Source organism: Vidua chalybeata, chromosome 1 (genome assembly GCF_026979565.1).
Source record: "Vidua chalybeata isolate OUT-0048 chromosome 1, bVidCha1 merged haplotype, whole genome shotgun sequence".
Lineage (NCBI taxonomy): Eukaryota > Metazoa > Chordata > Aves > Passeriformes > Viduidae > Vidua > Vidua chalybeata.
Genome location: NC_071530.1, coordinates 9,048,762 through 9,075,607, shown reverse-complemented (window position 1 = coordinate 9,075,607; position 26,846 = coordinate 9,048,762). Strand labels below are relative to the sequence as shown.

Here is a 26,846-nt window from a genome sequence, read left to right as displayed (position 1 = left end):
CAAAAACTCAACAAAATTCAGCATTCTTCAGGGAATTCTTGCAAAGTCTTAGAATAAAGCAGCTGGATAATAGAACTCTTGAGGGAAGAACCAGCTTTTATTCTGCAGAAAAGCAAAGGTGGGATCCTGGTCTGATATTAACAAGAGGCAACCAGTTGTGGTAATGTTCTTCATATATTTTCCTACTTTAGGGTACTATAAGTCAGCTTATACTACAAAGCCCTGTAGGAAAACACAAGTTGTGCCACTAAAATTTTCTCTAGTTTTTCTTTTCCAAGAAGAAATCTCAGTGCTCCTCATTTTTCTTTTCATTTGCTTTTGATACTGGTAGTGATGGAAATCAGTACAATCAATTGCATAGCCAGTTATAGTAACCCTTGACCCCTAATATAAAATCATGGAAAAATAGATTGAAACATTATCACCAGACTTGCCTTTGCTGTACTGCAGCACAAAATGAGAATTCCACCATAGTGGAACAGTTGTAATAATTGTAGTTTTTTCTTTCCAACAATGGCTGTTCAATCCCATTCTGATGTAAGCCTTGTGAACCTGGTGCTTTGACGGGGAAATAGAGGGAAAAATCATGTTCTTTTTGAACAATTATTATTAGGGTGATTTCTGAAGGTTGTTCTGATGTAAAATGTTGGCAAACAATCAATTTTTGTTTCAATACTTGATTGTATGGAGTCTGGAGTTCTCCATTCTTCTCTGGAGAATACATTTTCTATTTTATTTTCATGAAGTGAGAAATCTGAGAGATCCTTGAAAGAAGATAATGACTACTGACATTAAAAAAAAGCCTTTTACTTGATCCTTGATTAGTTAGTTTAAAACCCATTACTGACTTTATTTCTTTATTCAAACTTCTGTTAACATTGATAGATTAAGATGCCCTTGGTGTTCTTGCTGACCTTGAGAGAATAAAAAAGAACAAAGCAGAAACCTTCAAGAACTGTCCCTTGCCATCACCTACTCATATTAAATTGAATGTGACCAGACTAGGGATTTTTCACACTTTTTTTGAAATCCATGGTCTTTTAAACAGTGCATGTAATACAAAATTGATGAAACCAGGAATTTCATTTAATTAGTGTAAACTTTGCTCTTATTTTTGTTCAGTTAAAGATCATTTAATAGTGTGATAGTATTTTCTGCCATTTTCTATTTACTCCAAGCAAGAAGAGTTTCTTCTCATAATTGTTTTTTGTGCAACACAATGTGCTTGGAATGTAATAATTGTAATTGTCTTTTGAATTATTGTTAAACTGCTGATATACTTCACCACTCTGTGCTTATTGTAATGTTTGCCGCGTTCCAACAGCACCTTTGTGACAGAGGTTGATTAATGCTGAAATGCCAAGATTGGCCTATTCCTGATTTATCAGCTGAAGGTTGAGACGTATTTCCTCCATGACAGCATTATTTGCATCATCCTTGATTTCTTCTGCCTTTGTTTTCTGGCATGTCTACATTAAAAAAAAAAAATTAGGAAGAATTCAAAGCAAATTTTATTTTTTCTAAAGTTTGGTGTATTTACTGTTGGTTACATTTCCAAGCCAAGCTCTAGCCTGTGGAGAAGTGACATCATTTTTGAGTGGATGCAGCCCACAATTTCCTCTGGGAGTAGCACATTCTCCTTGGTGTAGGTCAATTTTTCTAAGTTAAGATTCTTAGTTCCAGCATAGGAAATCATTTCACCACAAATTTAAATCTTGTAGACCTTTGGGATTCAAAACAAAACAACAACAAATAATTTCAACTGTAATGGAGAATAAAATTCCCCCCCCCCCGGCTTTTAAGCTTGACTTTGCTTGATCACATTTGCTGTTGTTTTCAGCTGTGTTTAGTTCAGTGTCTTAATTCTTACAAAACAAAGCAAAGCACAAAAAAAAAAAAAAGTTGCCCCTTTTGAAATTTTTCCTAAGGGCTTTTTTGTTAATACTAATTTCTGAAGAAAGCTAGTTTTCCTTGGTCTTAAAATACCCACAGTAGTAAATGTCCTGCTATTAGATTTGCTTTTGTCAAAAGGCAAAGAAAGCAAGGTTGACATTTCTTTTGCGCAGTTGCTTGTTGGGAAGATTTATTTGCTGATAAGAGAATGAAACTTGAAATAAAATGATGGTATTGCAGACATCCTGGTCAAGGTTTTTTTGTAATTACGGGTGGTGAATCAGAAGTAAGCTTTTAGTCTAAATAGATTCAGTGACTTTTACCTGTGTTGTGTTGTCATGGAGAATTTTAATCTTAAGTCCAGCTTAATTATACATCAGAAAATTAGAAACATAAAAGTGTTCTCTTCCTTTTTGCAACATTCATCATATTGTTGTTCTGTTAGAATAACTTACATCTGTTCTTTTATGGTTCTTCCCTCTTTTATGTTGCACATAATTATGAGGTGCCTTTTTTACGCTGACATGTACCATCACTGAAAATTTTGATAGGCTATGAATAAATTCAGGAGATGCCTGTTAATGCAAATGTGACTCACATTCATTCTTATTCAGATCTTTACTTATAGAACAGAACTGTGTATTGAGACAAATTCTGCCTTCAGCTACATGGGTATAAGTTAACTCTTATCGACTTCAGTGTCACTGAGTCACACCCACACATCTCAGAGCTGAAATGGGTCTCTTTTCTTTATGTTCAAAGTTTTGTCCTGCCCAGTTCAGGGTTAGAATGAGTTTGTTTGTTTTTTAATCCTATCAGCAGATCTTCTTTTTCAGCAGAATGGATCCTAAGATTTAGAACCAAGAAAACCACCCATCAGTTCAAAAACATTCATTGTAACACACTAATCCTATTTACTCCTGATGGCTTTGTTTCTTAGATTCTTTATTTTTTCTGCTCAGTGAATTTTCTGCTCCTTGAATTAAACGTAATAATTAAGGTCTTTAAGCAGAACTTCCTCCATTGAGGCCAAATCCATGCATTTAGATAAATCAGCTAACCAGAAAAAGACAGAAACTGAATTTGTTCCCCATTTTTGATGTTTTTTAGTTACATGTGCCCTTGACTGGCATAGTGGAAATGGAGAACATATTTAGATGTGTGGAGCATTCTTAACATTCAGTGTAGAAAAATGTTTCAAAAGGCTCCTAGGTTGCTATGAAACCATGAGTACTGATCTCAAATAAATGCCTTTGTCAGCCACCATAAATGATCTTTCTCTGCATATTGAGGACATGGGACATTGTTCATCACGTGTGCTGATATTCGTCTGGTGTCATCAGTCTTTTGAGGGAAAACAGCTCCTCTGAGCTTACAAATAGAAATAAAACACTTTACTTGCCAATAAAGGGTGGAGGGATATGACAGTCCTTTAGGAAGTATTTTGTTCTGCCCTCACATAATTTCTGTCTCTAACACTACAAGACATTTCCTTTAAATAAATCCAGTCTGTGTTCTTCTTCCTTATTCCAGATGGACCATGACCCCCGAAACCCTGCATATATTGCCACCCAGGGCCCTCTCCCTGCTACTGTTGCTGACTTCTGGCAGGTAAGTTAAAATTCTTTTTGAAAGCTGAATTTATGTCACAAGTTTTCCTGTACTTTTTTGAAATGTAATTCGTGTAGAAGTATGTTGTGCTTGAGTCACTGTAAGTGGAATAACCTTAATTTCAAAATATTTAAAATCTCGTACATGGATATTCAAGCCATTTATGTGTAAAACAAGCCCTGCTAAGGAATAGTTACCTGAAAATTATACTGAGAACCTCAGGGCAAAGTATTCATATTTTAGTACCTGGTCTCTGTAACTAAATTACTGCCAAGGATTCAGTGATTTTCAGAGGGCCTGAAGAGTGTAGCCAGAATTCATTGTCATTCTCCAGATCAGAAAGGACCTAACACCAAGTGCCATGAATTTTCCATTGAAATCTATTCCACATATGTTCCAGTTCTCCAATATGCATTTCCCCTGCCACAGGTAGTTAGGACCCAGCTGCATAAATTTGAGTAGGGGCAGAATTCTTTGCAGGATTGGGACTAAATGGAGTAGTTATTGATGCACAATTAGGAGCTTACTTTGTATGCAGGTGCAGCTCTCAGGTTTGGACCTACACACATTGACAGGGTAGATGTGTGTGATGGATACAAGTGTTAGATATTCCTTTGGAAGTACAGAACTGTGTCTGAAAGTTTACAGAAGCTGCCTGGGGAGGAGGCCAGCTGGGGCTTATTATCAACATGAACATATGCTTTTATTTTTTGTTTTGCATTATGAATTTAGAAGTTTTTGTTCTGAAGATAAGAGTATGTCTGTGTGACAATTTCAGAAGTGTCAATGTATTTTAGGAGCTTGCATCTGTTGAAATCATCTCTTCATCTGCATCACTTGACCTATCCTTAGAAATTATTAACTGATCCCTATTGAAGACTCTTTTCATGTCACGATTTTTCTGATGAGTAATCAGGACATTTTCAAAAAAGTTGTTGAAATTTGGGTGTGTGGATATTGAAGTGCTCAGTCCAAGATATTTTGGGACTGTTTTCTAGAAGGGCAGAGCAAATGCTTTCTGTCTGAAGTCAGGTGAGCTTTTGGTCTGGCTTGAATTTTCAAGTAGCTTCTGATTTTTATCTTCACTGTTTGGTAATTAGCTAGAATTGAGAAGACTGATCTTTTTTGCTTGGTACATGGATTCCTTCTAACAGGCATGATACTTGAAAATGTATTTGTTAAGTTACACATGCAAAATCAAATAGTATATTAGCTATTCTTTAATGACATTTTATGATTTCTATGGCCCAGGTTTTTAATTGTTTCTTTTTTCATATTTGTACATCTACATTGTGCGTACTTTGGCCTGTAAATGCCCCATTACATGTTGAAGAATATATGTTCTTGTTTTTAAACATGGCATTTAAAAAGCCCACTTTGAGTAAGCATTGCAGAAATCAGAATTAATCATACAAGCATAGTATGAAGGATATCCTTTGTTCTTCTCCCACATCAGTTTGAAAAGTTAGGCACCCTGTTTGCACAGTCACAAAGACTACAACTTTGTTCTGTGGTGCGATCTTCTTCATTCCACTTCATATTTAAAAGATCTCTTTCTTTACTTTCTTTCCTCATGCTATTTTGTGTGGAAGAGTCTTCACTTTCCTTCTGCTCTTTTTGCTATTTTCTCTTCCAGTAATCCATCAGTGAAAGTTCACTCCAGCTCCCCACCAGATTTGCTGTAAACATCTCCTCAAAAGCCGTTTGGGAGCCGTGGTTCAGCTTTGGTTTGAGTGTGGTTGTGTGCATTTCTGATGTGATGCTCTTTTACTATTTCTTCTGTTAGGTTCCATAGAAAAGGTGTTTTTTTGACATTTATTTTGATATGTCTGTCATTTCAACATAACAACCTACCTATGCCAGTGTCCTAGTTTGGTCTATGACCCACTTTTCTTAAACTTCCTGCCTATCACAATTCAGTGTGCCAATTCTTGTCCCAAACCTTTTATACAGCCCAGGGTATCAACCAGAGGTAGTAAGCAGGCCAAGAGAGATGAGCAGAGCACTGCATCCACGACCATGGACATGAAGAAGATACAGTGTACAAGTCAAAAGCCGTGGCTTGAATATGTTACACTTTATACCCAGTTGCAGGAGAAAAGTTAATTTCTATTTTCACTTAATTGTGCCTATTTTAATGTAAAGCCTAGGAAACCTGAACTTGCTATGGAAAATAGTCTTAACTCCTGTCAGGGCACAATCAGTTGATATTTACTTGGATACAGTTTTCTGTTGTTTATGGTGCTTCCATGATGCTGCCACAAGGGATTGTTTAATGATTCAATTATTCATTCCTGATACATCTTCTCAGTGGTTCTCCTCCCTCTCCCTCCTCCACTTAATGCCAGCTGTTGCAGAGTTGCATTTCTGTTTTCCCTTTTTGTGCTCAGTGAAGCAGTTTTCTGACTGATAGTGAGAAGAGCAACTAACTCCAGAGGGATCTGGGACTGTTCTGCTGTTCCTTGTCTAAATGCACAATGTCATGCTTTAGCAAGTCCAACAGAAATTCTTGGAGCTTAACATCACCTTCCATAGCAATATTTACTGGATGTATTGATTCCTATTTTTACAGAGATTTTGCTGCTGAGATTCCCAACAGTCAGGGTGCACAGTGGGCATCAGCCACTCCGTTGTGTCTTGGATGAAAGGTTGCCCCAGCAAGAACTTGTTGTAATTGTTTCCACTCCTGTAGGTTTCTCAAGCTGACTTCCAGAAAACTCTTCTCTACAGAGCATTTGTTTTACTTGAAAGTGTAAGGCTACTTTCTTGGCATTCACAACACAGCTGATATCCACAATGAAATCCAAACTGCTTCTGATCTGTGCTCACTGTCTGCATCTCATGCTCTTATTCCAGATATAGCTTCTAAACCAGCTTTCTCTCAAGCTTTCATTATATTCTCCCACCAGTCAGTGACTACCTCTACAACAGCAAGTAGTCTGGCCTGCTATGAATGGATATGTGGAATGTCACAATACTTTGTAGGTTTTAACAAACAGATAATTTAGTTTTGGGCAATGTTTTTTTCTAGTTTTACTGGCAGGCCCCTCTAAAACCTGTTGTGTTGATCCAGTGCCCAGTATTTTAGTGCAAGTGCTATAAGACACTTAGCAAACAAATTCCCATTTACTGTATTCAAGTTGCCCAGATCCAAACAAAGATCATAGTTAGCTCAGTGCCTTTCCTTTCTCAAACTAGGCAGAGCTTTTTCATACAACATTGATGGTGCTTGGCCCAGGCTCATGTAGTTTAGCATTCTTAGTACAGGTGAGGTCTTAAGCTGCACCAAGAGAAATATAGCTTGGATATTAGGAAGAAGTTTTTTACAGAAAGGGTGATAAAGTACTGGAATGGCCTGCCCAGGGAGGTGGCAGGGTCACCATCCTTGGATGTGTTGAAAAAAAAGACTGATGTGGCACTCGGTGCCATGGTTGAGGTGTTAGGGCTGAGTTGGACTTGATGCTCTTAAAGGTCTCTTCCAACCCAGTGATTCTGTGTGATGCAAGCCTAGTACAGCTATAGGATTGAAGAAGCACCAGTCCACTTATCTCACTAGTGACCACTTCTTGGAAGATTATGTCTTTTTGGTAGGGTGGAGAAGAGCAGGTATCATTCTTCAGTACCATTTAATTTGAGCCACTAGAGTTGGCCATTAGTCTCATAATTTTCTGTAAAACTTTCTATTCCTTTGGGTTTCCAAGTTGACCTGAAAGATCAGCTTGATGAAAGTTTTTCTTTCAAAGGCACAATGTTTGAGCTGGAGATGGTCCAAATGCCTGGATATTGGTTATTTGCAAATGGTGTTAGAATTTGTATATACTGTAAGAAAAATAATGATAAAAAAGGCAGTAGCCTTACACTGACTTCTAATGGCAAAAGGCTTCCATGGTTATCTGCGTCCCTCTGGTTTACTTCTCCAGCTCCTTAGATTCTTGGCATAGCTTCTTTAAGTTAGCAAGTGCCAAGTTATCTCCAACTTTCCTGGCTTACCTATTCCTTTGAAAACTTTCTAGCCTGCAGGAGTTGTGTTGTCAGTCATCTCATTGATCTGTTTTGCCACAGGACTTCTTAATCTGTCTGGATGCTCTGTGTTTGCGGCTCAAGCAGAGATTTCATCTCTACCCGCTTGTCATCTCTTGGACCACTCTGGAAATTTTCCAGCCACTACATTAATTAATTTTGAAAAGCCTCCAGCTGATTTAAGTCTTCTTTTAATTTTATCTGGTCTTGTTTTCATCTTTTACCAATTACTATTTCTGAGAAATACATCCTTCATTGATTCTATTCTTGATCAGTGGGAATTCCACCTCACTATTCCCTTTCTCGAAAACTGGATGACTGTCCTCACATGGTATTAATCCATTTTTACCTGAGTGGTTAAACAATTTGTCAGGTCTGTGGGTTGTTTTCTTCTCAGCTGGAAAGAAAATTCATCCTCAGGACAGGGTTTTGCTTTGATAGAGTTCCATTTTATTTACAAAGAAATAACTGTTTTATTTCCTTGAACAAAGACAGAATCAAATATCAGTCAATAACTTCTATTTGCCAAATCTCATTCACCCAGTGTTTTACCCCCAACCTGTCTTTCAGCTTTTCTTCTACCAGGATCACAATGCTAGTTTGTCAAGCTGTGCTGGTGGTTTCTTTATTCCTTTTACACATTTATGCTGCTTATCAGGATTAATCATCCTGCCTTGATTAATGCTCTCTCTCTACATTAAGCATATCAGTTTCTAGAGAAACTCACAGGTCTATATTCTTCATGTTTCTCTTGTTTTTGATGATAACTTCTGTAATTTCAGTTATCAGTTCATAAAAGAGTTTGCTTGTTTCTTACATTTATCTTGAATGAAAGGTGATGATTTTGTCCAGCAGCTTCAGTGAGATTTCACTCAGCTCTTTCACATAGCGCTATTAAAATTCAACATCTCTTTGAACATAATTCAAAAGAAAGAGGATGTAGAACATTTCTGATCTATAACAAGTTTTCGCAGCAGGAGTTCCATGTTGTGAATAATTCTGGAGGCATAAAATTTTATTATTTTCAGTATGTGCTGGGTTATAATTCCACAAAATATTTGACATGAAGTACATGTCTTAACTTGCAAAATATCCTAAGAAGCAAGGGCTGATAATATGCAAGAAACTATTTCTAAGAGTTAGGATACTTAGAACCAACTGTCCTTTCACTGAAAAATTGTTCTTAATTATGCTGGTTTTATAAATTGTATGTCTGCTAAGGTTCATCATCTGCAAATGAACATTTCTGTAGGAGGCCATAAATTTTCTCTCTGAAATATATGCCATATAATGCCTTTCTTTCATAAATCTACCCACATTTGCCCTTCTTTCCCCTCCTTCTTTTTGGAGGAAACTGGATTTTCACTTTTTTTTTTATTTTGCCACAGTAAGTGAAATAGCGGGAGGGAACAAGCACTTCCTGCCATGCTTGGAAATTGAAATAATATGTGACATATATACTTCTGTAAGAATTTGTTGTGCTCCTGTGATGTCCTCCCTCCATGAAGAACCTAATTAATCATTATCTGAACATTATTGAAGTTCTGCAGCAGGGGTAGAGAAATATGACTTTCCTCATTTTGCAAATGCTGGGTAAGGTACAGTGTACCTATAGCAGTTAGTCATGAGAGTAAGTTAAATACAGTCCACATTTGTAGTGGACACACTCATAGTTTAGACCAGAAAACTCCATGGGTTTTGCCTAAACAGATCTGTAGCCCAGGCTAAATAGATCCTCCAATGCTTCAGTCTGGCAAGGATGACAGAGCAGACACCACTCACGAGCAGCACCAAGTCAGACAGGAGGTGGAAGGCAGACTTCAAGTGCTGCTGCTTTGTGGTCGGGGTGCTCCTCTAGGAAGCAAGGAAAAGCTTCATCATCCTACACATTCTGGGTCAAACCCATGCTCTTCCTTAACCCATCTTGCCTCCAGTACTTGTCAGTACACGAAATAGTCTTGAAACTGGAAATGCCTTTCAGCCTTCTTGTTAATGCTGCCTGTCTCTTGCTGACAAACAAAGAGAGTCCTCACTGGAGTGGAGGTTTCCACTGTTGTGGCTATAGTGACTGGGGAAACCTCATCTCTGTTCCCTTGATTATTTTTTACTTTTATTGCCAGACTGTTAAATGTAAAGTGCAGAAGGGGTCCCAAGAGTAAAGTCCATAGCTCTAATAGGAGCCAGGCAGTTCAACTGTCATTTGCTTTTTGTTGCCCCAGTCCTGCATTTCTTAATCTAAAACAATTTTTACTTTTCTCTACCCCTGTTCAGGAGTAAATTATCAGCATCTGTCCGAAAAATTGACTGATGGTTTCCTCTCAGATCAAAATGGCATATTAAGAAATGATTCCTGAATCACAGTCTTGAGGACGTGATAAATCTTTGCACGTCCAATCAGCAACACTTACTTCTCTCTTCTAGTTTTGGAATTCAGCAAAAGAAATACAAAATACTGTCAGTTGACTGTTTCCTCTGTAAAAAGGATTAGTCATCAGTAGTCTCCAAGGGCAAATCCCAGTAGCAGGAGACCATGTCCCGATTGCTGAATGAGTCTTCCAGCAAAATCAGTGTTCCAAGCCCATGGGCTGAGTGGGAACAACTGTACCAAACTCTTGTCTGCTGTAAATGCTGGTTTCTGTGCTCCCAGTTCAGCATGTTTTGTGAGTGCTGAAATTAATTTACAGACTAAATTATTATTCTGCATTTTGTTCTGTGCAGACACCGGGCTTTCAAGCAGTTGTGATTCCCAAGTTTTATTTTCTTTGCCTGGAATGGGACTTCCTGCATGTCTAATTAGTTCTCACCTTCAGAAAGAAGAGCAGATGAAAACCAACAGAAAGCAATTCAATGTGTAAAATATGCATCTTTTAATTTAATAAAGGAAAAACAGCAAGGGAGACATAGGCACAGAACAGTAGCCCCTAGAGCTCTAGTAACTTGTTAAGCCATGAGAAATAAATATAGCATTAGAAATTCCACAGGCGTTCAGTGAAGGAGTCTGCTTTTACCATGCTCCCTCTAATTATGGCTCTGGTTGGAGAAGATACTTAGAAATGGTCCCTTAAAATTTGTAGCCCTTTATTGTTTAGTTTCCACATTTTCAATACTAAAGGAAAAGCTAATTTCTAATTATTTTGGTGGACTTTTGCTCCTTAATGTGGTATTGTCAGCAGTGCAGCTCTAAACAGAGCTCATATTTAAATTATTTAATAATAAGGCTTGTTAGGAGTCTACTGAGAAGAATAAGAGCAGTTTATGTCTCTATGAGAAAGCAGAAAGAGAAATTATTGCAACACATAGAGTCATCTTGAATTTGCCTTTCCCAGTGACTTCCAAATAAGTGTTGCTACAACAGGAGGGGACATAATAAAACTGTGTATTTATATATGGTCCTCTCTGAAGGCATTTTTCCAGCTGCAGTCAGATGCTCTTTAAATGAAATACAGATTGTTGACCGTTAACCTTTCAATCTACAGATTTGCTTAACTTTCAGGCACCGTTATGATTTTGCAAATGGCAATTCTCACCTTGCCAGATTTTACCCATTTCCTATTAAAATTATGTCATTTACAAACAAAATATTTCACAAAAAAAGTTAGTATGACTTTCTGACTGGAATGCATTGTGAAGCTCTAGTTGGTAACAAAAATCTAAATTCAACCCAATTTTTTCCTTCCGTTAAAAGTTCCTCATTTTTTATAAAGCTTGAAAGACATCACAGTTGAGTTAATTATTTTCACAATATGTAATGGGATGAATGTTATCTGATGCAGCAAGGGTTAGCAGCTTATGTTGTTTTTTTAGGAGTCCTGTTCATTCATATTGAGTTTTGATTATCAGAAATTATTTGGGTTCTCTGCTGGTTCCTCTGCTTTTCAAAGTCTTTGTATTTACCAATTAAACCAATTGTATGGGAAGCCTAGAAGACTGAAAAAGTAAATTCTGCAGCTTGCTGGAGGTCTCTCCCAGAGAGCAGCTGGTGTGATTTGCAGGTTATATTTAGTGAACTAGCTGGATTTAACTGACTATCCCATCTCTTTTCTACTTTTAAATCATTGCATTTTAGAAACTTCTGCACTAGTCTCCATTAAATGAAGAGTGTCTGGGCAGAGCTCGTGTCTTGTCATTTCCCCATCACAAAAATGACAGAAATTGCTGAAAAAGGAGTTTGAGAAGAATCATTTATTATAAAAAGAAGCTTCAAAGTGATGAAGTGTCTGAAAAAGAAAAGGGGTTCATATTAACCATTTTATTTACAAGCTAGTAAACAAGGACATTTTAAAGTATAAACTATCAAAAACTGATGTTTTATCAGATTTATGGCATTGTTGTAACACTGGTTTTGCTATTTGTGACTTTGTTTTTCTCATTACATGAAAAACCAATTCTGTGCTCCTTTTCAAGTCATTTTTACTAAATATAATTCATCCCAATGTGGAAGCCCTTTATATGGAGCTGGCAATACTGGATAACCACAGCATGAGGTCTCTACACTTGGTAGATTTCATCAACAGGGAATTCTGAGGATCACAAATGCTCTGCTCATCTTTGGGTTGCAGGATTCAGCCTTTAATTTGCAGCAAATGGAACAGGATGGTGTTATTCTTATCCAAGAAGTGTTCCAAGAATGATGCATAGAGCAGAGCCTCATTAAAGACCATTAGCATGGTACTCTCTAGGCCTAAGGCTGAAGGTGGACATGTCATACAAAATCATGCAGTGTCCTCCCTTTTCAGCAAAGAATGCACTGCAGGCTCTGCAGTGAGCTCCTGTACAGAACTCGGGCTTTCACAGGACTCCATTCAACATTTCTTCTTCTGCTGAAAGTATTACCATGAATTACAAATATGAGCCTGCCTGTGCTAAGTGATTTAAAAAAAATAAAATAAAATTAGTTTTATATATTGCAAATATATACATGTATATATTATATGATGTATATATATAAATATATTTAGTTTTTGTAGAAAATTAGAATCTAAGGCTTAATTTTGCTGGGCTCTACATAAAAAGAAAAGCCTCTGCCCTGACGACCTGATGTTCTCTTTATTCTTCTATCACACTATGCAAGCATACAAAGTTCAGAAATATGTGAATTGCTGCATATTTGCAGTTGAACTTCTTCCTCCATTCTCCAAGGCCAGCTGAAATGTCTCTTTGGTAACCGCAGGTGCTTTTTCAGAGGCTGTGCTGGGATTGTGCAGACCAGGTCTGGGCTACCTGTTCTTTCTTTACCAAGATACATTCCTGGGGCCACTTTGTAGTTTATGAGTGTGTCTGGACACTGAGCACAGCCAAGTGTGAAGTGTGCTGGGAGATGCAGCTTCTGAAATCCCCATCAATTGCTTAAAGATGGGGAGGTAAACAGATGACAGTGTAAAACTCTGTGAACTGCCTTTGACTCATCCTGCTTCCAGGTTATTTGGAAATACATGGTAATACATACCAAGCTGGTGTTCTAATATTTAAATTAGCAAGGAAACAGTGAAAATGCTGGAGTCCTCCAGTCACAGGTGGTGAGCCTTAGTGAAAATCCCATCTCAATGGTAAGCACAGGAGATGCAGGGACAGTTGCTTGTAACAGGAATGAAGGCGCTAGATTGTATTGCCTTCTTGATTTAGTAGATTTGACTTCTACTTTTCACACAATGACCTAAAAGAAATATTATACCCCAGAGTAACTTTGAAATTGTTTGTTTAAATTAACTTTCATTTGGATTTATGCTTAATGAAATCTTCAGAGATGCAGACAGCCCCTCTCTAATGAAATGTTCTGTCTTTGAACCAATGAACAGGGTTGCCAAACTGTAAGGATTCCTCTCTAAATGAGTGGGCTTTTATAATGTTACACTTGGGTGGCACAAGCAGAGTGCTCGATGATTAGTTTATGGTCTAGATCATTGTATTTTTATTACACTCATAAAAACTGTGTTTCTCCTCATTTTCTTAATGGCTTCAATGAGCTTCTATACCTTCTAGAGGCACATTAAATCGTTATGTGATGAAAGTACTGATTTAGTGGGGCTAGTTTTAAAGTAAGATGCATGATTTGAATTCTTATCTTAGTCTGATTGCTGGCTGAAAAAGGTGAAACTATTTTAGAATGAAAGAAATCTGTATCATCTTCCTTACATATAAAGAAGGTTTCCAGCTGTGGCCTGAAACAAATGCAGTACAAAAAAGATACAAATGATAAATATATATCTATCTGTAAAGTGTCTATCATTTTAAAGTATGTTTAAACGGTTTTGTGGCACTGTGAGGTTTTAACGTGAGGATGAGAAAATTACAGACATTTTTATTTAAAAAACCTTTTTAAGGGGTTAAAAATTAAAATATTATTCTTAAATTCCACTGTAATTTTTCACCCCACTTCTTTTCAAAATGATAAATAACCCTATTCTGTGTAAAGCCTAGATTCATTTCTCTAAATAATTCTAAGCCCATTTTAAAAGTAGTTTTAATTATGTTGCAAAATGAAATAAGGGAAGAAAAACATTATTTGTTTCTCTATATGCAAGCTATTCTTAAAAGAGAAGACAACATCATTATCCATGAATGGGAAACCTTTTTATTTGATATGTAATTTAAAAAATAATCCTTGAATAGAATGTATCATCTCATCTTTGCACAGTTTAGACAAAGGCCTTTTTTGTTGACAAAATTTACATGTCAATACAGTTGCTTATAAATATTTCTGTGAAATAAACATAACCCTTCACAAAAAGAGCAGTTTACTCTTCATTTAGTAATTTTATATGCTAGCAAAAAGACAATGAAAGTTGTATGCAAATATAACATCAATGTACAGCATAATAATAACAACAGTTTTTAGTGATTATGCTGCTTGGTATTAATTCATAGGAGCCTTTTTGTTCAGTCATGGGCTGTGCTTGGAACAGAGATATGCCAGACCAGAGCATCTCTGCTTGTTTGCTGTTTGTGAGAGACATCCACAAATCCTTTAGTTGAGGATGTGCTTGATTCTTGTATCCTCCTCTGTGGCTGGTCTAAATTATTAAGTGATCATGCTGACAGGAATATACTCTGTTTTCCTCTGCTTCTGCTGTACCTGTGCTCTGTGAGTGCACTGTCTGCAGCACAAGCTGGACTTTCATTCTACCTCCAGGAAAAAGAAGAAGACGGAGAAAAGGGGGAAACAGAATGAGAAAAGAGAAAGGAGAAGTGGAGAAAAAAAATAAGAAAAATAAATTAGAAAAGAGGGAAAGAGAAAGGAAAATAAAAAGAAAATTTAAAAAAAAAAAAAAGGATAAAGGAAGAAAGAAGACAAAGGAAAGCTGGAAGGAAAGAAAGAAAGAAGGAAAAAGAAAGTAATGCACTTTTGCAACGAATCTTTTATAAATGTGCATTTGGAGGGATGACTTCTCCATCCAAAATGTTCCTGGAAACACAGATTTGCTTTGAATTTTCTCTGCCTTTTATTCATTACTGTTGTTCAGATGCAACTTTTATGATCGTTTCAGCAATGCAGCACTTTAATGGCTTTTGCTACTTGGCAAACTGAAAAAAAGACATGGGGTTGAGCACACAAACAGGTTTCAGTACACGTGACTTTAGTAGGTCTGTGCTTGCTTCAGTGTTAAATATCAAATCTTAAATAGATGGGTGTTCTGCAAGCACCATTCAGTGTTCCTTTAGTGGATCTAAAAGTTCGACAGAAAAGCAGTTGAACATGGCACCGTGAGCCAGGAGAGATTTTGGGGATGACCTGAATTGAAATCGCAGGAAATTCTTTAATATTTCATGGACGCCTGCAAAATATGGTGCCAGTTTATTCAGGGATTTGAAAGCAGCTGCAGAGTAAAAGTGTCTAATGAAAATGAAATAAATTTCCTGTGAATGGAATAAATTTTGATTGTGTGTCTGAGTGCAGTAATTATACATGTCACGCAGTAATTAGGCAGTCACAATGTGGCCACGGTGTCTTTCTTTGTCTGCAGATGGTCTGGGAGAACGGCTGTGTCGTTATTGTCATGCTGACACCCCTCGTGGAAAACGGAGTCAAACAGTGCTACCACTATTGGCCAGACGAAGGGTCAAACCTCTACCACATCTACGAGGTACCTGCACAAAATTTCTGGTTGCAAACGTGACAGTAAGTGCAGGGGCTGATTCCATTCGGGGCAGAAGGATGCTGGAGATGCTCTAACCCGGAGGTCGAGCTGCGGACTCTGAAATACACTTGGTGTGCCTTCGGCTAGTTCTGCATTTGCAAAAAAATTGGAGTGCAGCTTTAACAGCAAGGTGGTTTGCACCGAATAAAGTATCGTAAATAATGGGTGAAATATTGCAATATTAAAAAGGACAATAATGTTTGCATTTTGAATGGTTTTGCAAGTGGTTGATATATGAAAGCGTATATTTTTGTTTTATAGGAAAATAGTATTTTTAGAACTAGTGGATTTTGCCTTAGGATAGTCATATGTAAATCTTTGTAGAAAAACCTCTATATTGCTGTAGTAATTAATCCTATCTATTTTTATCTCTTGCCTCAGTCACAACAACAAATATATATTTTTATTTTCTGCTTTGCATTTCTAGCCCAAAATATCACATCACGAGTTATGTTGCAATGCAACATTGACAACGACTGTCAGATTTTTCCAGTGGTCCAGCTGTGTAGAGGAAGAAAATAATACCACAATGCCAAATATGAAGAAATATGGAGAAATTGTGAAAAAATACTGTTATTTAAACTAAAATGGGAATAAAATAATTTTCTGAAAAGATCAGCTCTGCAAATAACCTGCATTTTTAAATGCTTATTTTTCTTCATAGCAAAAGAAACTGAATTTTTACTTCTCATGTGAATTCAACTCAGATTTTTAAGACCTCTGAGAGTGGGCTGGGCAATGCATTTGTGGACATTTCTGAAAAGAAAGGAGCTGTCAGTCTAACACATTTTCAATATAAAATATCTTTTGTATTCACAAATGTTATAAAGATTTAATTCAGTGAATTTTCCTTTTGCATTAAAATTGTCAAGATTTTTCTTATGTTTTCAATGCAAGAGCAATGGCAGCTGACCCCTTTCTGACAGCTACATTGATTGCTAAATAATTTTTTTTTTTTTTCCCCTCCATACTGGCCAATTTGCTAATAAAAATAAAATCTTCATGCCATTCCTTCATCCCAGAAATCTTACACCTGCAATCCTGGAGACGTGACTTGCAACCAGAATTGCTGATCTCCGTTTGTTCCTTCCTGTGGGTGCAGGTAAATCTTGTCTCTGAGCACATCTGGTGCGAGGATTTCCTCGTGAGGAGCTTCTACCTGAAGAACCTGCAGACCAACGAGACCCGCACAGTGACCCAGTTCCACTTCCTCAGCTGGAACGATCAGAGGGCTCCTGCTTCCACCAGATCCCTTCTGGATTTCCGCAGGTAAAGCACAAAGTATGGCACTTCTTCTAAGACCATACGGGCCTGAGGAACTAGTGGTTTTCCTTTAAAGATTTTTGGGTTGAAAGTGGGCTCCTCAGCCTGTAATGCCACAATGCTAAACCAAGAGAAATATCATCAGTAGGTTGATGTTTAGCGTTGCCTCACACAGAGATGTTGCTTGGGTTTAAGACATATTCATTTCACATTTAGAGATCAATACCTTTCCTCCCTTTGTATAATCTCAGTGCTTCTGTATTTCTTTGTTTTTCAAGTATTTATCCATTTCTGCAACTTCCAGGCTTTTCGTGTGGCTCCCCCAAGATCCTTATATCAGGACACTCACAAGTAAATTAGGAAGTGTGAGCTTTAAAAAAAGAATCACAATGGAGCCATATGGCCATAGCATCATTCCCATGGTACCACTTGCTCATAAGGATCCAACAGAGAGGTCTGCAGACCCTTGGCTGCAGGAAGGTGGAAGCTTGAGAAAGCAGATGAAAATGTTGACAAAGCGTACCCTTTGGAACATTAAAGAAAGTCAGTGTGGCTTTAAAATACAAATATACAAAGGCAAAAAGCTGCAAAAGTCCTCGCCACCTTCCACCTTCTCTAATGTTTGCTGTGCCTATCTAAATTTTAATTTGAAAATTAAAGCCATGCATGATAAATACTGGAGCGAAATAATCTTCATTTGATTGCAAACCGTGCCCAGTGCATCACGTGTAGGTGTTAGCGTGTACCAGCTAATCCACAGCGACGCGCTTATGACTAATGAAAAGAATCTCCAGGAGGTTTGGGGAGTTGGTGCTCCATCCGCCAGCGGCCTGTGGGATCGCGTGTTGTTCTCTCTGCTCTACAATATTATCTACAACCCCCCAAAGTGATTATACGGGGCTCAGCGCTCAAAAGATCCAAACTTGTTTCTTTCAAGGAGTGCTGGGAGGTCTGACTGATGCCAGGCGAAGTTGTGCGTCTGCACCCAAGGGGAGGAGCTGGCATACAGCCAGCAGGAGCTGGTTGCACAGTTGTCCGTTGGCAAAATTCTACCCTTAAAAATTTAGGGCTAAATGCCACCCTTCATCTACTCAGTATTCTTGTACATTTTGCAAGGCTTTTCAAAGCAGAGAGACATCTCACACGGTGCAGGTCAGGTAATGGAGTGCAGCTGCTCTGAGTCACTTGGAGCTATGGCTAAGTGAGGATGTAAGGATATACTACAGAGTCACAACACAAAAGCAGTAGTGGAGCAAGGAAACACAGCCATAGGATGGAGTTGAAATTGTAATTGAATTGTCAAGGTTTTCTTCTCTGGGTTCAACTTTAATATGATTTTTATAGGTTGATTTCCCTTTGCTTGTGGCACCGAGGAAGTTGCCTGTAGTGAATTTTTGTAGTGAGAATTGTGACTCGGTTCCATTAAGCTGTGTGAGGCTGCAGCACAGAGCTGGTGCAGCGTCCGGCTTTGCTCTTTTCAAAGTTAGTGGGAAATCTGCTAGCAATTCTAACTAGAGCATAAATGAGTCTGTACAGCCAGGACATCTGAAGTTCAGAGCGCCTCGCCTCTGACTTGTTTCAGTAAGGATTGAGGTCCCTGCGTGAGCTGCAGGATTAGATCTACAGTAAGTCACAGTTCACGCCGCCAGGAAAGCGCCTCTTAGAGTGACATTGTGTAAGGGTTAAATAGCCGTGTGGAAGAAGTGTTGTGCAATACTTTGAAAAAGAAAAATGATAACTAGATGAGAAAAGTAGCGGAGCTGCCATTCTTTGTATTTTAAGCCAGTATGGGAATGAACCTGTTAAGATTTAATTGAATTCTGAGTGTTCATTTCACATGTATTCACAGTCCAGTGTAGGGTACTGTAATCATTTGCTACGTGCAGTTTTTGTACAATGAACTCATAGTACTGAATGCATAGTAAAATTCCACCTGAAAAGGAATTTTGGCATGCACAATAGCTGGTCTATGAATCTCAGTTTTCTTGGTCATCTGATCTTCGGGTTGTTTTTTCTTTTTTGTTCTTTTTTAATGACAAAAAAACTAATGCACTATTGCTAAAATAATGTATTTGGAATTCATTAATACAATACATGTTTTGCACCTGAAGCTTTCTATTGAAAGTACAGACTCTGCTGGATTACAACAGCTGAGTCATAAAGCCCCCAGAAAAATGTCTGACAGTGCTACCATACTCGTAGTAGGGTAGTGCTAGGAAGGGGCTGCTCTCATTTCTTTTAATATTATCTATGTTTTTATGTGCATTCAGTGTGTTTGTATATATATATGGATATGTGTGTATATTTATATATTCACATACATATATGAAATTAAGCATATACATAACCAACCCTCTATTTTTTTATAATTCATCACCAAGAAAAATTGGATTCCCAAAATTACCTTGCCCAGAGTCTGTGGAAATATGGACTTAAACATTTTTATTGAAGTAAATTTTGCAAGTCTCTTTGAAAACTGAAAGCTTACATTTCTCTTACTCTGTATCAGACAGTGATTTAGATGATTTTGCATCTAGCAGATACATTAAACCTTGCTGAATAATCTATCATACTTTCATAATGTAGGAATAAATTGCCAAAAAGAGATTATTCTATATACTTTACAAATCTGTACAAAAGACAGTCCCTGAGAGGTGAGGCTACTACGGAAACCACTGGTCAGTTTTAAATGCTTCTGGAGTCCTAATTTCATTTTGAACAATAGACCAATCATTATTGCTCTGGACTAGCTTGTTAGTCATGCACTGATATGTGTCATTAAATATTTCTTAAGCCCAGAGGGAGCACATTTACACTTTAAAGAGGGACTGCTAAGTTAAAAGATAATTAGCATCACATGTGAGGGCTTTGCTTAAAATATATATCTATTATGCTATCACTTCTCGCTGTGTGCAATGGCATTTACTAACACTGCTCACTTTAAAAATGGACAAATTCTTATTTTGCCAGCTAATTAGCGGTTGCCAGTGTCATTTTTGTGATGTTGCAGCTAGTAATATGAGCCCAGTTGCATAGTCACAAAAGTGATCATTGGAAACTGTGACTCTGCTGCAGGGACAATGTGGGAAACCCCTTTTCTGAGCCTCTAACGACCTCTGACCTTTGCTTGCTGATGGTTTGCATGATGATTTCTTTTTCACTCAATGAGCCAAGGGTTGGTTTGTATTACTAATCATTCTTTCTAAGTTAATTCTTCCTGTATATGTATATATATATATATATAATATATATTTTCTTCAACATTCAAGAACTTTGCTTACTGATGAATTTTCAGCTCACTCTCATTAGCCAGAACTAAGAATGAAATGAGATGTTGCTGCACTTCTAAATATTTTCATAAGCTATATATAGACAAAGCTATGAACCAGCTGGATTGAAACCCTTTGTTTTAATGTGTTTTCTGAAATGTGTGATAATGAGAATGTTTGAAACGCCTTCAATAAAACTGACAAACATAAGGTGTCTTTCCCTAACATGTGTCTCTGGCTGTCTGATTTACTGAGAGGTCTGATAGATTTAGATGGAGTTTGTCATTGAAATGATATTAGGACTTTGGTAGATGGCTAGTCACAACATGCAAATATCATATTAGTGGTGCCACACAAGGAACAAAGGAACCACACAAGCAGAAAGAGAAACGGTAAATACCCCTCTGTAGTGCTTAGCTTTTATTTCATACTTGAAGTGGAAAAACAACTCTTTACTAATGCATTTGATGGGGGTGGGGGGAGAGTGACCAGCTGCAAGTTGGGGAATGCAGGCTGACTGTATCAGATGTTGGTACAGTCATTTCAAGTATGATTTACTGTACAATTTTTAAAAAACAAACAAAACAAAAAAAAACAACCCACCAAACTAGGCTTTATATCATATAGAAGGAGCTGATCCTCAAGATACGACCATCAGGAATTGAATGGTTCATTCATGTGAAAACTCTGCTGTAGCCCAAGTCATTGAAGTTTTGTTTGGTACTGCCTGCATGTAGATATATTTATGGACATATAAATGGTACATTTAACTTCTGAGGTCATGTGCTTCTCAATGACTTACCACTCATTTAATAAGAACATTGTTCTACTGCACTAATTACTCACATCCAGGGAATATAAATAGAGACAGAATGTCTCTGTAAGTATGATTTACATAAGTCAGCAAAAGAGTAAGAATTGTGAAAAGTCCCTGAATTCAAATGTCTAAAGGGAATCCCAACAAGAACTTAATATTGTTCTCAAGTTTGGTTAGAATCTTAAGTAACAAAAATAAGAATGTGAAAACATGGTTTCATGGGATATCACCAATACCTCCATAGCCCCTTTTGGATTGAGTTCCAGGTATCCCAACACCCTGTCAGAAGTTTAAGCATCTTCAGGCTATACTGTAAGCAGTGTTTAAAGATATGTGCATGTTTTCACAGCACAGATGTTAGTGAATAGATGAACAGCCAAGAACTAAATGATTCAGTAGGTTAGTTATGCTTTAAAATTCATAATAACATCACACCACTGTTGTCAAATTTCAGCATCTCCCTTTAGTTTAGTTATCAGGATCCATGTAACACTTACACTGAGCTGGGGAGCACACTTACACTATTAGAGCACCCCTTGGAAGCTGCCCTATGAAATGATTTTATAGGAGACCTTCTAGCTCCAGTAAACTCAAACATCTTATCAAATAATTTGAATGAAAGGTTTTGATTTCTTGAAGCAATGCTTTCCCATTTTAGCCTTTATTCATCTTGCCTTGTTAACATATGTGTGCATATTTTATGGGTTTTTGGCCTGCGATGTTCTTGACATGCAAAATATATCCTAAAGCAAAAGAGAAGGCTTGGGATTTTGGTGTTCCTAAGGCAATTTAAATAGATTTAAACCAATTTTGTGGGCTCTATTCTTAGACTGACTATCTTGGTTTGCTTCAGCACTAGTTAATGCCTTCATAGAGTTTACACGTCAGCTGACCTGCTCTGTGGCTGTACTTCTATTGATTGATTTCACATATATTCTCTTGCCACTGAAAATGTTTAATCAGGAAGCTGTCGAAGACAACAATGTGTAAATATTAAATATATAACACTTCTGCAATTGAAGCAAAGCAGTAGAACCAATGCTTACTGATGGGTTTAGTTATTTTTACTATGATAAGATTACATTTTAGAATTTTTAAGAAGCGTTTCAGGAGATTTGGCATTTGCCTTTCTGGGAAGAAGCGGTGCTACAGATCAGCACACATTGTACAAGGTGTAATGGAATAGTCTTTTTAAATTTTTTATTCAGTTTGATGACCCTTGATATTTCCTTGAGCAAGCTCATGAACTCAAAGTTTACCTCAAAATCAAGGCATCTCAAGATAATCTTAGTTTTGGAGCTAAGAAATGAACCATTTGAGAAAATAGCTCATTTGTTTTGCCAGGACAACAGTAATAATGGAATGTTTTCTGGGATTTCTTGGGCAGCAAACAAGAATCAAACTTTAAAGAAGATTATTTACCTAGTTGCTTGTTATACTAGGAAACTATCAACCTGAGTATTTATTCAAAGACAGTAATATTTGCATTTTCTTATTGCTTATTTTTGGCAGTTGGCAAAAGAAACAGTATATAATATGCTTAATTAATTTCTTGTGTCTGTTTTATTTCAGAAAAGTAAACAAGTGCTACAGGGGTCGCTCTTGTCCAGTAGTTGTTCATTGCAGGCAAGTACAATTTCTAAAATAGCTTTAGAGAGATCTGTATGTGTAAAAATTTAACAAAGATATAAACAAAGTGGGCAAATTAAAGCTTTACATTAATCACTAAACAGTGAGATAGGCTAAAAGTTTTAAGTATAATTCAAGTGGGTTTTAATGCTATTTAATACTTAGGACCTGTTTTCATCATGAAATTATTGTTCCATATGACTTATTAGATGTTGAGCCATGACATAACAACGTATGGCCACACTTTCTAGTATAAGTAGCACTTCAATTTCATACATCTCCTTCAAAATTACAGATGTTCTTTGCATGCCCTCCCAATTTAGTCTGCTTTATTTTATTAACACTCAGTTATGTTTCATTTCTTCTTTACTTGTTTTTAGTGATCAGGGTAAGAAGAGGGCAATGTCAGGGAGTGGAAACCTGCCCAGAGATTGAGTAATTCTTTAAGCACAGAGTATTTTTAGGCCTGACAATGTGATAGATGCACACTAAAGCTGTCAGGCAATTCGGTGGAAAAGTTTACCATAGTAACATTAATGTTGGGTTTTGCCACTGGGGGTTCTGACTTATTTAGCAAAAATATCCTTGTAGATAATGAAGACAGAAAAGAGCCCTGCTAAGAGACAGGATGTTTGCCATGTGGCACTTCACTTTGGATGGGAGTGAGGAGGGAGGGGTCGTGTTTCTCACGTGTGGCTCAGCCGAGTGAGGATGCAAGGAGCTGAATGCTCCAGTGGGGGCTTGTCTGCATTGCCTTCAGGAAACGTGAGAAAGGAACAATTTGATGCACAATGAAGAGACTTCACATTTCTTGCTATTTCTTCACTGTGATGGATGGAAATATCTGCCATGAACTCAGGAGTTTTTGTTTTTATTGGGCCTGATTGCTGTCTTGTCTCTCATTATTCAGCTTAACTAATAAGATTGTGTCTTTGTTCCCTTCATAGACAGAGAAAAAAAACTATTACCACTAGCTCCTTTTCTCTAAACAGTGATCTAGTAACTGAAAGAAAAAAATCTCTGTCTACAGAAATTAAGTTTCATAGCCTGACTGTAAACAGAATGCAATAGCATGCGTCATGCTGTTCTATTATTTTTTTCTTTCATTAATTCTTTTACACAAATTGAGCTATCAATAAAAATAATGGCTTAATTAATAAAACTACATACCAGCCTAATGGGTCACACATGCACCTTTGTAAAAATTTTGGGGAGGGAAAGAAAAAAAGCTTTTACTTAAAGTCTTAATTATGTTTGCTAACAGCAGCTCTAAAAGAGCATCACGCTGGCAATTACCCGTTGCTCTCTGAAAGGGACACAAGCTGCATTCAGATTAGGAAGCTTTCCCCCTCCTGAGGCTTGGTCTCACATCTCTGAGGAAGGGCTATGGATACACAAAAGTTAAAGCTATTTCTTAAAATTACAAGATAATATTTCTTTCTGGTCATTGTTACTAGGGAACAATTAAAGGGAAAGATACAGTGCAAAAAACAAACCACTCATACATAGTGAAGAAAAATTGCAGTCCTCAGTAATTAAATATTTGTTTTTGAGCAGATCTCTGCATTCCCTCTGACCATTGTGTTCAAATGCAATCTGCAGCATTTTTAACTGTTCTGGATAATGTTCTAGTCAAACTTACTCTGAGTTCTTCATCTCATATATAAGTGACTGTAAGGTCACTTATACGTACAATTTTTTAATAGAAGTGGTATCCTGGTTTAGGGCTTTCCACTGTTGTTTAAAATGTTTCTCTTGTATAAACTTAAAAAATCAAAACAAAGCCCTGATTTCCATGCAGGCTAGTAGTTAATCTTCCACAACGAGCTTGTGTTTATTCAGTGCAAGATTTCTCTCCTCTCTCAGTACCCTCCTTTAACCCCTCATTTTCTCCTCTCCCACCATGTGTAACACTGTAACATTAAGGGCAGGTACCTTCATGTTGAGTCTAGATGCACACTGATAGGCTTTATTTTTTCTTTTCTTTTTCCTTTTCTGTTGGCAGCGATGGTGCGGGAAGAAGTGGAACCTACATTCTAATTGACATGGTTCTCAATAAAATGGCCAAAGGTGAGAATCAAAAGGCTTGTTACTTCCTCAGTACTGAAATATGTGCTTGTGTTGCCATGACAACAGTGGGGGAGCAATATTCACAGAAAATCTGAGAATAAATTAGAGGCAAATTGTACTCTTTCCTGAATGTTCTGTAGTTTTATTTTCATACCAAATGCAAATGCTTTGTGAATGAGAGGTGTGTTTGTGCTGTTGAGAAGTATTTGAATTTTTAAATTTATCATTTAAAATAGTTATTACAGTTTTTACAAGAGATGCCTTGGGGCTGTACAACCCTAATTTAGTGGTTACAGGAGCTAGATCCCGGGCTGTTTCGTGGCTGTTGCCCACGTGGGTGTTACCTGCCACCATGACAGTCAAATGTGATTATTTCCCTTTTTGGAGCTGCCCATTGCCACCAATGCATGTAGAAGTGGTGGTGCCAGACAGGGCCTCGTGTCTGGCACAGATTTGTTTCTTACAAGGAAAAAGGAACAGGACAGAGGACTGAAAATAAATCTCCATTGCCAGTTCTGACACTATCTGTTCAGTATTGAACAATGTATTTAACTTTCCTGTTTCTTAGAAGTCTCATCTGTGATATGCAAATTTATGACATGGGAAATAATCTGTCAACAAAACATAAACTTGTTTGTTAAAATGAACAATCTATAGATTATCTAGAGATTGGGACCATTCCTTTTTTTTTTTCCTTGATTGGTAAATTGTTTATGGTGGGAAGTACTTGAGATACTCGGAAACAATCTTTGTTAGAACTGACCAAATTTTTAATGCTGATACTGTCTTCAAAAGGAAGGAGGGTGAGAGCGAGCCTGTAAACCTGACCAAATAAACAAAAAGAAATTTGCCTTTATTGATTCTTAACCTGAGTTCTTAAGCCACATCTGACATTGTGTGCACACATGTATTTAATGAAAAAGGATTAGTTGTAAAAGCATATTAATTTATAGAGAGAAACGATATTTCGTTCTTTGAATTCTAATCACTTTACAGTGTTTAATATCTTCTAACACAGACATATTTTTATATGTAGTTTAAAAATACTCTCCATGCTTTGTAGTCATCTGCTGTTGCATCCTGAATATTCCAGTCCTCTGGGACATGGTGGTATCCGGTCTCTTTAGAAAGAAGATTTTAGCTTTTCTTTTTTTTCTCTCCAGATTTTGTTAACATGTCTCATCAAACATGGACTGAATATTCTGCCCGCAAGCATCATGTGGAACTTGCCACTGATGCTAAAAGAAGTTGTATGTTTGCCTTCTTCTTTGCGCTGTACTGAAAATAAATTTTTCAGTGGGATGAGATTAGTTTTTCATGCTCGTTGGAAAACAGGTTTTTGCTCTGTGAAGGAATATGGAGATATTTCCAATGCTTGTTACTTGCCACGTGACAACCTAGACTTTAAAAATAGAAGCAATGGTACATCGTAAAATTAATGTGGACCTTTGTTAAGTGTTTGTTCACTCATTTCGGCTATCAGCAGTGAGAAGCCATAATGAAAACTAGATTTAAAATATATGCAATTTATTGGTATATAGAAGTAAATGAGGAGTATTTTCTAGCTCAAGGCTTTCAGCCACTTAAGGGAGGGTTGACTTTGTTGTAAAAGCACTGAAGAATGCCATTTATTGACTCCATTGTACCATGTAATGTCAAATTCCATTTTAAGTGTGGGCTTAGCGCTGCACAATGCCAGACAAGTCATGTGAAACTGGCCAGAGAAAGGCGTCACAGGGCTTTTTGGAGATCGGTCACCCCCATTTTGTTCTTGACCTGCTCCCCTCTGCCCATGGGGGTGTGCGACGCGAAATCCCCTGACCTGGTGCTTTGGCTGGAGTTTAAATGAAAGATCAAAGGGCAGAGCGGGCATCTCAGCCCTGCTGAGGTGGGCCTTTCCCAGGCTGTCACACTGTGCGGCCGCCAAAGGTTTTGTTCGGGCGGGAGCCGCGGCCCAGCCTGTGCGGCCGGGGCCCTCTTTGTCTGGCCTGAGAAGCTGGAGGCCCAGGTTGAGGATCCAATGTTCATCAAATGATCAAAGGCCTGAAGCCCTGGACATGAAATCTTTCTTTCCATTTCCTTTTCTTAGAGAATGAATTGCACGAGTGGCAAAGAATGCCCTTTCCAAAGCTTTTATGT

At 37.5% G+C, this 26,846-nt stretch overlaps 1 protein-coding gene across 1 annotated transcript in view; it reads left to right on the top strand.

The window, feature by feature from the left end:
- PTPRN2 (protein tyrosine phosphatase receptor type N2) overlaps positions 1–26,846 on the top strand; it is a 636,316-nt gene that overhangs the window by 586,228 nt on the left and 23,242 nt on the right. Inside the window, exons 17-21 of the mRNA XM_053934893.1 lie at positions 3,427–3,504; positions 15,486–15,605; positions 16,762–16,928; positions 22,581–22,634; positions 24,643–24,707. Coding sequence (XP_053790868.1) covers positions 3,427–3,504; positions 15,486–15,605; positions 16,762–16,928; positions 22,581–22,634; positions 24,643–24,707 — 484 coding nt within the window. The remainder of the gene's footprint in view (positions 1–3,426; positions 3,505–15,485; positions 15,606–16,761; positions 16,929–22,580; positions 22,635–24,642; positions 24,708–26,846) is intronic.